The sequence below is a fragment of the Dama dama genome, chromosome 5, assembly GCF_033118175.1.
Source record: "Dama dama isolate Ldn47 chromosome 5, ASM3311817v1, whole genome shotgun sequence".
Taxonomy (NCBI): domain Eukaryota; kingdom Metazoa; phylum Chordata; class Mammalia; order Artiodactyla; family Cervidae; genus Dama; species Dama dama.
In genome coordinates this window covers 95,474,086-95,485,431 of record NC_083685.1, presented here as the reverse complement: position 1 = coordinate 95,485,431, position 11,346 = coordinate 95,474,086, and the positions used below count along the sequence as shown (strand labels likewise).

General features: G+C 57.1%; 2 protein-coding genes across 3 annotated transcripts in view; one reads left to right on the top strand and one right to left on the bottom strand.

Moving 5' to 3' along the window:
- Window positions 1-4,597, top strand: PIMREG (PICALM interacting mitotic regulator). Of its 2 annotated transcripts, none has more exons than XM_061143184.1 (6): window positions 1-62; window positions 595-924; window positions 2,028-2,323; window positions 2,817-2,912; window positions 3,522-3,571; window positions 3,951-4,597. In XM_061143184.1, the coding sequence occupies exons 2-5, from the start codon at window positions 631-633 to the stop codon at window positions 3,553-3,555; spliced, it is 720 nt and encodes a 239-aa protein (XP_060999167.1). In that variant the 5' UTR covers window positions 1-62; window positions 595-630; the 3' UTR covers window positions 3,556-3,571; window positions 3,951-4,597. The 2 variants fall into 2 exon arrangements, with proteins under 2 accessions (XP_060999167.1, XP_060999166.1); XM_061143183.1 differs by having other exon boundaries at window positions 3,912-4,597.
- An 84-nt stretch (window positions 4,598-4,681) lies between these two features.
- PITPNM3 (PITPNM family member 3) overlaps window positions 4,682-11,346 on the bottom strand; it is a 95,603-nt gene continuing 88,938 nt past the window's right edge. Inside the window, exons 18-20 of the mRNA XM_061143182.1 lie at window positions 11,099-11,282; window positions 10,557-10,685; window positions 4,682-8,905 (exon numbers count right to left, since the gene is read on the bottom strand). Coding sequence (XP_060999165.1) covers window positions 8,603-8,905; window positions 10,557-10,685; window positions 11,099-11,282 — 616 coding nt within the window. The 3' untranslated portion in view covers window positions 4,682-8,602. The remainder of the gene's footprint in view (window positions 8,906-10,556; window positions 10,686-11,098; window positions 11,283-11,346) is intronic.

Genomic DNA, 11,346 nt, shown 5'->3' with positions numbered 1-11,346 from the left:
AATCGACTGGATGGGCGAGGAGCGGCTGTGCTCGTCGTCTGGTCAGCCTTGGGAGCTGTTGGGTGAGTGCGGGCCGAGGCGTGGTGGGGTTCTGTTCAGAAGGGACGGGAGCAGGTGGGATGGGGGACCTCTAGTTAGGACGGGCACGGCATGTGGGGCTTCTGGGTATAGCCGGGTGGACATCGGGATGTCTGGTCAGCCCACCGCCGCGCACCGGGTCAGGGCGAGCTCGTGAAAGAGTCCCTAGACCAGCCTTGGGCCAAGTGCTGAGGTTCAGCGATGGCCGGCGGGTCCTGACTGCCTCCCTCCCAGCCTGAGGCAGATAACGGAAAGTAGGCTGGGAAGAAAAGACAGTTGATTCAGACACTTAGAGCAAGGGACTTGCTGGCCGGCCTTGTCCAGACTCTGCCCTCTCCCAGGCCTCGCTGACCTCACTTCTAGGAAAAATAACTCCTTCCTGCACCCACGATTGACAAGCGCCCCACCCCATGGGCCCCAGGACGGGAATCTCTTCCTTGGTACCCAGTGTCTCACTGGATCCTGGGAGTGGGATGGGGGAATACCTTGCTGATCTCCCATTGATCTCCTCCCCAGGGTCTGTGGGAACAGAACAGACTCTTGGCCAGTCAGATGGCTTCTCGGTGGCCAGCCGTAGGGGTTTCCCTGCGTCGGAGTTCTCTCCAGAACCAGGAGCGGTTGGAGGAGAGTGAGGCCCTGCAGCCTGTAGCCGGCCACCCGGACACCTCCAGCGGGGCCCTGGGCTCCCTGTGCAGACAGTTCCAGAGGCGGCTGCCCCTGAGAGCAGTCAGCCTCAACCTCGGGGTGGGCCCCTCCTGGAAACGCCTGGAAACCCCAGAGCCAGGGCAGCAGGGCCTCCAGGCTGCAGCTCGCTCAGCTAAGAGCACCTTGGGTGCCATGTCCCAGGTAATGCTGACCATGTCCAGGTATGGATGGAGGGATTCCTTGATGCTGAATAATGACTTCCCCCAAAAAGCCCCCAAGAACATAGACTCTGTGAAGACAGGGTTCTTGATTTATTACTGTGTCCCCAGCTCTCCAAGCAACTCCTGGTACACACTAGTGCGTGCGTGCTAAGTCACTTCAGTCGTGTCTGACTCTTTGTTACGCTATGGACTGTAGCCCGCCAGACTCCTCTGTCCATGGGATTATCTAGGCAAGAATACTGGAGTGGGTTGCCATGCCCTCCTCCAGGGGACCTTCCCAATCCAGGGATCGAGCCCACCTCTCTTATCTCTTCTGCATTGGCAGGTGGTTTCTTTACCACTAGCGCCATCTGGGAAGCCCTTGGCACACAGTAGATGCTCAACAAATAGCTGAATGAGTGAATGAAAACTGTTGTGGAGGAAACAGAACATCACGAGACAAGATGATAGAGCTATACTGTGATAGGAAATTGCATGCAAAGGGCTAATTGTGGGGGAACACCAAAAACAAGCTTAGTCAGTGAAGGCTTCCCAGAGGAGGTGACCCCATGGAATTCGCCCAGGAAAGGGGAGATATGAGGAGGTATGAGGAGTGTACAAGACAGGTGAAATAGTCCAGACCCAGGGTTGAAGGAGAGCAAGATGCTGAAGAGAACTGGCAGGAACTTAGTCTGGGTATGGCTGGAGGACAGAGAGCAAGGCAGGGCTTGAGAAGGTAGGGCGTGTGCCAAACATGTTTAGAATTATTTCACTGTCTCCTTGGGGTAGGTCTGGTCTCCCCCAGGCCTCCCCTTTGAGTCTGGGTCAATCTGTCCAGAAAGAGGGTTTGGATTTAGACCAATGCAGGCTCCATGAGCCAGAATGGTTCTGCTGCTGCCCATGCACTTATCCCTGGGGGCCTGAGCTGGGTCCCTGCCATGGACCTGTGGCCTCATGGATTCATTTGCATCCCTCACCCTGAGCCTAAAGGCTTCCTGGATCTGTAGGACCAGCTGGTGGGCCGAGGGGTTGAGGGATGCCCTGAGGAACCAGGTAGCTCACTCCTGGCTTGTCCACACTGACTTTTCCATGTACCGGTCACAGAAGATCCAGGAGTCCTGCCAAAGTGGCACCAAGTGGCTGGTGGAAACCCAGGTGAAAGCCAGGAGGAGGAAGAGAGGGGCCCAGAAGGGCAGTAGCCCCCCAGCTCGCAGCCTGAGCCAGAGGAGCACCAGGTTATCTGTGGCCGCCCCTGCCCTCTCAACCCTGGATCCCTGGGAGAAAGAGTACCACCACCTCTCTGCCCAGATGGGCCCCCATGCCCACCCTTGGCGACGGTCCATGAGGGAGGCTGCCTTCTGGAGCCCCTACTCCTCGGCAGAGCGCCTCTGCTCCCCTAGGTAAGTGGGGTAGTGCCTGCCCCTCAAATACTAACTGGTCCCTGGGGGCTGCTGAGCCCCTCCAGGACACCCTGAGCTGAGCCACATCCATGCTCTGGCTCAGCTCTGCACCCCACTATGGGGGACCTGGGGAGGTCCTTCTGGGCCTGAGTTTCCCCACCTGCCAAAGGAAGAAGTGAGCTTAACTCTGAGAGTATCACAGTCACCCAAGCTCCACCAAAAGTTTTTGAAGCCACCTGGTGGGGGCAGGGGGTGGAGGCTCACCTATCTGCAGGATCATCTACCCTTGACAATGGCCTCCAGCTGTTCTCTGGCATCTGCTCCAAGCCTCTCTGATGACACTTCCTGGAATGGGAGTCTGGGGTGATCAGTTCCCAGTCCACACTGGTCATCTCTGGGGCCTGTACACCAGGTACCAGTCCTGGGTTAGAATAGGTTCCTGCCACAGGTTTCCAGCTAGTGACTGATACGCATGGCTTTTCCTTCTGTCCAGCGAGTCTGACAGTGACCTGGAGCCCCTAGGGGCAGGAATCCGGCATCTCCAGAAGGTGTCCCAAGAGCTAGATGAGGCCATCATAGCGGAGGACAGGTGAGCCAGCTTACCATGCTTCAAAGGACATGGCCAGGAAGGTCCCCTGCGAGCCAGGCCACTTTTTCAGGCAGGTCTCTTGTTCAGACTCTGCCCTGCTGTGTGAGTCTAACCATCTCTCTCCCTCTCTGAACCTCTGCCACATGCCTTGGTCTCCTCCTTGATCAAATACTTAGGCTGGGGTGGTAGTTAAGGACATACCTGGATGGATGTGGCCCCCTGGGCCTTGGGCCCCAACATGTGTCCATCACATGTGACCAGGTACCCGGTTCCTGAAAGATCCACCCTTCCACCACTCACTCTCCGTGGTTCCTCTCCACCATGCCCACCCTGGAACTGGGGAAAGCAACGTGGCTGCTATGAAATGCCTGGTCTGTCTGCTTAGGACCCTGTCCTGGGCCTGGAGCTGCCCTAACTAGGGTCATACATACATGGCTATGATAGGCTCTGAGGCGGGTCCCCGCTGGCGCTGACTACATGCCAAGTGGGCAGTGTACCAGCCACACTGCCAGGTCTGGTCTTGTCTAGCCTGGGTGGGGAGGGTCCCTCAGAGCCTGCAGAACCCAGGACAGACAGCAGCACCTGTCCCCACTGCTTTCCCATCTCTAGTGGCGACATGACTGTTTCTCTCATCCGAGACTGAGGACAGCGCCCTTCAGGTAATGCCCTCCTTCCAAGCCTCTTTCTCAGTGTCTTTCTTCTCCTTCCCCCTCCTCCTCCTTCTTCTCTTCCTCCATGAGCTCGTAGGCATATCTGGAGGCATGTTAAGGAGCTGAGTCTTTGCTGGAAAAAGATGCAGAGTGGATGGGCCCTGCAGAGCTGAAAGCATGCAAATCCTCTGATCTGCTGGGAGCCAGGGCTGTTGGCTGAGCCCATCGCTGATGGAGCACACATGGGGGGCACCCCCAATAGCCACAACCACCTTCCAGAACCTCATTTGGGGGGGCAGTCTCTGGTGTTCCCACTTCCCCTGGGGTATGAAGGAGCTCTGTCTTGCAGGAAGCAAGCCATAGCTGACCACCACGCCCTCACACCCAGGATCCACACCTCCCGGGAGTTCCTGGAGGACCCAGGAGCTGGTGGTGCCCCTGAGCTGCCACAAACAAGGACGTGACTCACAAGGCCCCAGGTGGGGGCTGCTTGGGGGCCTCTGCTCTCCTGCTTCAGCCACCTCCCGGCCCGCCAGGGACCACCGGTCACAGCCTGCAAGCAACTCAGGGAGATCTCGGAGGGGTGGGGGGGAACCATCCATTCTACTTCCCTTTGGGGCTTAGGAACTCAACCCACATATGAGCTTTACAGTTGCGTCGTTTGTAACATGAAGTGCAGATGGCAGGTAATATTTGAGAGCTTGAGCTATGTATCCAGGAGTGGGGTCTACAAAGAGTCAGGCCATATTATCACCAGTGCAGGGGCTCTTGAGAACCCAGGTGTAGCCCTACATCCCACGCAAGAATCCCAGAAGGAGGGATGGGAGAGGTTTCCAGGCCCCAAGATCCTGGGTCCACAGGGACCTATTCTCATTCTCAGCACAGGGCACTGTGAGCATAGAGGGCACACACTATTTAATAGTGATTTCTGCCCTTTGTAAATTATTTAAGAAATCTGTCATTTTATTAGAAAGAAACCAGTGCATGACTTTCCTGGATAACACTGCTTTTTCATAATAAAGACTCTTTCTGGCATCTGTTTGTTATCACCCACCCCGACTCTGAGCCAGCCTGCCCCCAGATCAGGGGGAACACAAGCAATGGGAACGGTCTCTCAGCTTGGTTCAGAGCAAAGCATGTTTTAAAGGCAAATAAGGTTTTTATTTAAGTGACAACATTTGAGAGTTAAAAACCAGCTCACATCAAAATCAAGACCAGTTGTAAAAATCTTTTTAACTTCATAGTGCTGTTTTTGTCTTGTTAGAAATCTCGTATTTTACATTTTCTTTTCTAACGGATTTTTGTACAAGGCAGCCATGAGAAATAGAATAAACCTTTTTCACCACAGAACCATCCACCACAAATAATACTGCGAGTTACACACTTAGGAACAGTCAGACAGACAAGATCAGATGGGCTGCCATCGCCGAGTAAACACACACAAGGACAGCGGGGTCCGAGGGTAGGAGTCCCCACCAGCCCGCCGCCCTACTGTCCCACCCCTCCTTGATGTCACCTGCCTCTCCTTGTGTGATGAGGGTGGGGGACAAACTCTTGATTTTTTTTTTTTTTCCAATCACCCTGTTGGTTTCTCAGCCAGGAGTCAAGGACCCAGGCCATGCCTCGCTGCTTAGACTGAACCCTACTTAGGATTTTTAAGAAAGTTGCCCCATGCCCGGGGTCAGGGGAAGGGGAGGGGACGTTTCTTTTGGTTGAGCCAAAAGAGAATAGGTTTCCAGAGCACTTGGCACCCCAACCCCCCGGGGATTCTGCAGGAAGGTTGGTCATTTAAGGCGGGGTCAAGTTGAGGCTCCGCAGGCAAGGCACCCCTCCCGGGCGGAGCTGCACCTGGGCTGGGTGGGTGAGTGTCCCCGCAAAACCGGCACCACCTCGTGACCCATTTCCACATGCCTCGGGGTCCGGCTTCCATTGAAACATTGGTGCCATGTTTTGTCTGCAGGGTACTTCCAGGGCGTGGGTCTGGGCTCCAGAGTGGTAAAAGTACAGTTTAAAAACCACGAGATCCAACCTCCCCTCTTTCCTAGAGCCCACCCCCAGTAATGTCTGGAATACTGGGGTTCAAAACTTTATTTTCTGTGGCCCAGCACCCAGACTGGAGGGCCGTTTATACAAATGCATGAAAGAGTCTGACTTTTTTTTTTCAATGTATCTGTTGCGGAGCCTAAGAGAGGAGTTGAGATCTTTAGAAAAATGCCATGAGGCTGGAAGAGCAGGCCCTAGCTACAGATGCACCCTGAACCCCCAACAGGGCGAAGGTAGGGAAAGGCAGCAGGCAGGCCATCTATCGGGATAGCCCCCCAGGACTAGGAAGAACAAACATGCCACACAAGAAACAAGGAGCTTTGGTCAGGCGGGAAGATCTGTTTTCCAGCCCCTGGGAGCAGGCACACCAGGAGCCGGAAGGATTCTCTAGAAAACAGCCAGATTGGGGGTCACAGAACTACTCCGGGAGAGGCAGCGGCAGCCCCTCCAGAGAACACAAGTTGGTTCTTTGTTTTTCTCCAACTCAACTGGATGGACAAAAATCAAACAAACCACTAGCAGAGAAAGTGCATATTGGTCACAGAGTTGCCATGAAAGCAGTACTGAAACGAATCTGATCACTATACAGAACCCCACGTACACACATTCACACACACCAACTGCAGCTCCCAAAGCACTGTGTTCAGAATACCTCATTGTACACCTTCCACATCAAGGTGCAAGTCGTCAGAGCCCCAGAGCTCTGGAAGGGAAGGGCTGTGGGCCCTCCTGCTGGGGCTCACGTCCCAGCTCTGACCCCCCACAACCATAGAACCCTGCTCCCCCAGACTCCAAATTCTTCAGGGTCCCAGCCTCTCTTGCTCCCAGGCTGGGGTTCTCAGAAAAAAAGGGGTAGAGGTACTCTTACTGGAGGAGAAGTATCTCACGCTAATTATTTCATCACTTGAGAGTAATACATCAGTGGCTTCTGCAAAAAGGAGATGGATTTCAGAGAAGCAGACTATGTCTGCCTGAGTTTAATTCGGGGTCTATTTTGGAAAGGAGGGGAGAGACTGGCTTTGGGGTGACTATGCCATAGGAGCTGGTGCCCAATGGACAGCCAAGAAGGATGAAATGTTAAAGGAGGGATGGGCCCGTCATGAGCCACCAGAAGGCAGAACCAAAGAAGAAGCTGGGGGTGATCACCCTTCCCTGACAGACTTGCCAGCAGCTCTGAGTTTGGGTGCAGATGCAGCGCTGGAAGTGGAGCTGGAGAAGACAGTTCTCGTAGGGCAGGAGTGAGGGCTGGGAGCCCGGATCCCTCCAGCCCCAGAGGGGCATCGAGCGTGCCAGGTGATTCACAACAGCAGGGCCAGTTGCCCCCACCAGCAGCTGCCACTGGGGAGGACCCTGGCCACATGAGAGCTGCGAGAGGTAGACAGCAGAAGCAACAGTGAGCGACACAGGTGCCTGCTGGGCATACAGACGTCTGGGCCCTGGGGCAGCCCAGCCCCCAACACAGAGCCCGGCTGAAAGAGCTGGACCAGCCTCAGCGACAGCCCGGAGGGACTCAGAGGCGGCCCGGGAAGCACCCCACACGGGCAGGCGTGGGTCTGGGCCAGGGAGCAGGAGAAGTGCAGGAGACCAATGCCCTGGCCAGGGGCTCAGCAGCAGGAAGGCCTGGGCAGAATTTGAGGGAACCCCAGGAGAGCCAAGCCCTGCCAGCCTCAAGGGACGACCCAAGAGGAGGTTATGGGCATTAAACCAAGCTGAGTGGCTGGGGAAAGGGCAGAGAACACAACAGTTTGAGCCAAAATTACATGAACCCCCGGAGCTCTGGGACCTCAGCTGTCTACCTTCCAGGAGCCAAAGAGGGAAATCACTCTGAGCCGAGCTGGGGAAGAGGAGCCACGCCAGGGCCTGCTGGGAGATGTCTCTGTTCCTGGGACACCAGGTTTGGGCATCAGTGCAAAGCAAACCTCTCCACGGAGCAGGGACCCCCCTTCCCAGCAACCCCCGCAGAGGGGCTTCCTTGGAAGTGGTGGGGCAACAGGCCCCCAGAGCCCCTCTCTCAGTCTACGGGGAGGGTATAGATCACTGGGCACTCTGAAGGGCTCTTAGGCCTGAAATGCCGCAGAGGGCAGAAGTGCAGGGCAGCCTAGGAGTCAAAAACGCCCCACAATCTCAGCTGGGGAGACCTCTCCAATTACAGAAGGAAGGCAGGGCCCAGCGAGGGCAAGCAACAGGCTCAAGGGTTCCCGGCCAGCCCAGCTAGGCCAGAGCCCAGGGCCTCAGCCTCACGGCAGACGGCACCAGGCAGGACTCCGGAAAGAGGCAGGAGTGTCCTCCAGGGCTCCGGGAGAAAGGCGAGGATACGGAGGACGAGAAAAGGGGGACAACAGACAGCTGCAGGAGGACAGACCGTCAGCACCAGACCCCACCCCCAACCGTCTGTGGACAGACAACTCAAACACAGGATGAACCTACCGGACATCCTCTCACTCCCAGAAAGTGGCCACTTGGCCACAGGAGAGCCAGGCCCAGGATGGTGACCTGGGATGTCGCCAGCGGGCGGGCACAAATGCCACTTGCCCCCCCTCCCCTCACCCCAGCAGGCAACCAAGAAGCTGCATTTGCCAGTGGCTTTTGGTCCCTGATCCGGGGGCGCCTCCCTTTAGGGCCTGCCAACCATCACTGCCGAAGCCTCCGGAGCTCAGAGAGAAGGTCGACTTTGTCAAACACTCGGGCTCCGGGCAAGCCTGCCCCCGGGGAGTCACACAGACATCCACCCTGACTGGGGCTTGTGTTGCAGGCCTAAGGGAGCAGCAGCGACTGCATTGAGACCTCTGGATCTCACCCCTTTGCCGCCCAGGGAGCCTCCCTGCCAAGGCCAGGCAGGGTCCCTCCCGCCTCGCTGGTTGGACACTTTGCTGGACAGACACGGGAGGGAAAAAGCAGGAAACAGCCTGTGTCTGCCGGGGACAAGGCAGCCCCTCCCGTCCCCGCAGGCAGCCCTGGTGGGCCCCCCACCCCCTGCTCTGCTGCACCGCCAGGCCCTCAGGGCACCGACTCGAACTTGGGGGGCCCGCGCGCCCAGCTGAGCGCGGGCAGGGGCCGCTCGTGGTCCTTGTCGGACTCGGGCTGGCTCTGGGCCCGCTCGGGCTTGGGGTTGGCGGGCGGGTCGGGCTGCTGCACCGACATGGTCCGGCGCAGGTGGTTGCGCTTCCGCAGGAACTCGGGCTGCGCGTGGAGGCCGAAGCTGCCCTTGCGTAGGATCATGCGCGAGCTGTTCTTTTTGGGGCGCGAGCGGTGGCCGGCCTCCAGCGCCGCCAAGTGCGCCGCGTAGCCCTCGCTCAGGAACTGCGGAGGGGACAGGCGTCAGGTCAGCGGGGGCGGGCGGGCCCTGGTCCTGTCTCCTGCCCCTGCCCCCACCAGCCCCAACAATGCCCCTTCCCTGGAGCACCTAGCTTCTCCCGGACCCAGGTTGCTCATTACTCTTCGAGGCTCCCTGCCTGGCTTGGCACAACTGAGTGCTTCAGTCTGACCCATGGGTCAAACCTGGGATTCCCTGGATTCCTGAAGCTCTGTCATCCTTGTCACTTTCACTAAGGTCCCCCAAAGGTAAGTCTCTCCCCTCCTCCAGCTTCTACCCCAGGAAACTTCATCGATGTTTTCCTGGCCCCCACAGTGGCCCTCCTGGCCAATCCCTTCTGCTGGGCCTTTAGAACCTTGCTACTTGAAGTGTGGGCCGTGGACGAGCAGCATCTGCAGGACCTGGACGCTTGACAGGCAGTCAGGCCCCACCCCAGGGCTAGGAATCTGAATGTGTGTTTTAACAAGCTCCCCCAGTCATCCGAGCGTAGGTTAGAGTTGAGAAGCCCTGCTCTAACGGTCCCCACTCTGAGGTCCCACCGTCTCTGCCCTTCTACCTGATGCTCACTCTCAAGCACCTCCACTCAACATGGTGCAAAGAGATCATTATCACCTTCCCATCAATCGCCTGCTTCTCAATCCCAGTAATGGTACTACCTGCCTGGTTACCCAGGGCTTCCCAGGTGGCGCCCGTGGTAAAGAACCTGCCTGCCAGTGCAGGAGATGTAAGAGATGTGGGTTCCATCCCTGGGTTGGGAAGATCCCCTGGAGGAGGGCATGGCAACCCACTCCAGTATTCTTGCCTGGAGAATCCCATGGACAGAGGAGCCTGGCGGGCTACAGTCCATGGGGTCACAAAGAGCTGGACACAACTGAATCAACTCAGCACACATGCACCTAATCTCCCAGGTCAGAACCAAGCGCCATCCTTGACGTTCCGTTTCTCCCATCCTGAGAATCTGATCCCTTCGTTACCAAATCCAATCCATCCTGCTTTAGGAGTGCCTCTCAAACCCCTGTCCTTCTCTGCCCTGCCGCCACCCTACCGCTGCTTCCCTCCCCCTCCCCTTCCTCTGATGCCCCCTCCAACCCCAGCCTGAAGGACCTCTCTAAATCACGAGCCAGACACACAGGCCCTCCGCAATGCACCCCTCCAAGCCCTGCTCCCTCCCACATGACCCTTAGCCAAGCTGAGTCACTTGCAGTTAGTTCCCAGAATTTACACTTGCTCTGCCACCTCCTGACCCTTCATTTTGCTGCTGCCTCTGTCATAACGGCTCCTCCAACCTCAGGCCCTTCACGGACAACTCCTTCCAACTTTCAAAAATCAACTTTGTCCCTGAGTCGGGGTTAGCTGCTCCTCTTTAGGGCCCACAATTCTTTGCACCCCCCTGTCATTCATTATGGCTACTGCCACACTGCACTATCATTATCGGCTAGTTTTTCCATCTCCCCATCTAGACTGGGTGACTTGACATCCAAGTCCACCTACACCCCACACAGGTACCCAGCTGTGTTTGTTGAATGAATGAATGAGCAAATGAAAGAACGAACAGGTGACTGAATGAACAAACAATGGAATAAACCACCTTCTCCCCCTCTCTGCTTTTACTGGCCCCACACCCCCACTTCCACCCACCTGGCACTGGGTTTGGTACTTCTTGGTGGGCCGGCCCACGATGAAGATCTGGGAGGGTGGCAGGCCCAGCACACTGTAGACGGAGATGTCCTTCGTGGAGCCGTAGGCTGCGCTGATTTTGATGAAACACTGAAACACAGGGTAGCTGATGCGGGTGGGGGCAGTGCATCTGCCACGAAGGATTCCTAGATGTCCCCTCGGGGAGCAATGGTGGGGGACCCTTTTTCTGCACACAGTCAGACTCCAGGGCACGGGTCCACCTTGCATCAGGGGCCACTCCCTGCAGTGGCCTCCCCTTCCTAAACCCCACCATTCTCATCCATCAGTGGAGATGGAGGAGATACACACCTCGCTGGGCAGTAAAAGGACTGATGAGATGCACGTGAATGTGCTTTGCCAACTGGGCATCCGCTTGAACAATCAGAGGATGTGGGGTAAGGGAGGGGCTCCCCCAAGGTTAAGGGAGGAGGAGGGGCTGGGGAGGAGGGTGGCCAAGGACTCACCCCTCCCCGGCCGAAGCCTCTCCCCCGCTGGACACTCACCTCCTGCATCAGGTTGCGCAAGAAGATGGCCTTCTGCCGCAGCGGGTCATGCACCAGCCCGTCGGAGAAGAAGATCATGCCCTGTGGGAAGTTGTGCTGGGACAGCCATGACACCACCCGCTGTTTCTGCATGTCCGGCCGCCCCGTGATGTAGAGGATCATGTAGCCCAGGTCCTGCCAGTGCCTGGCGAGAGGATATTGCAGGTTCCAGCCCCTGCCCCGTGCAAGCCACCCACTGCCCGGCAGCT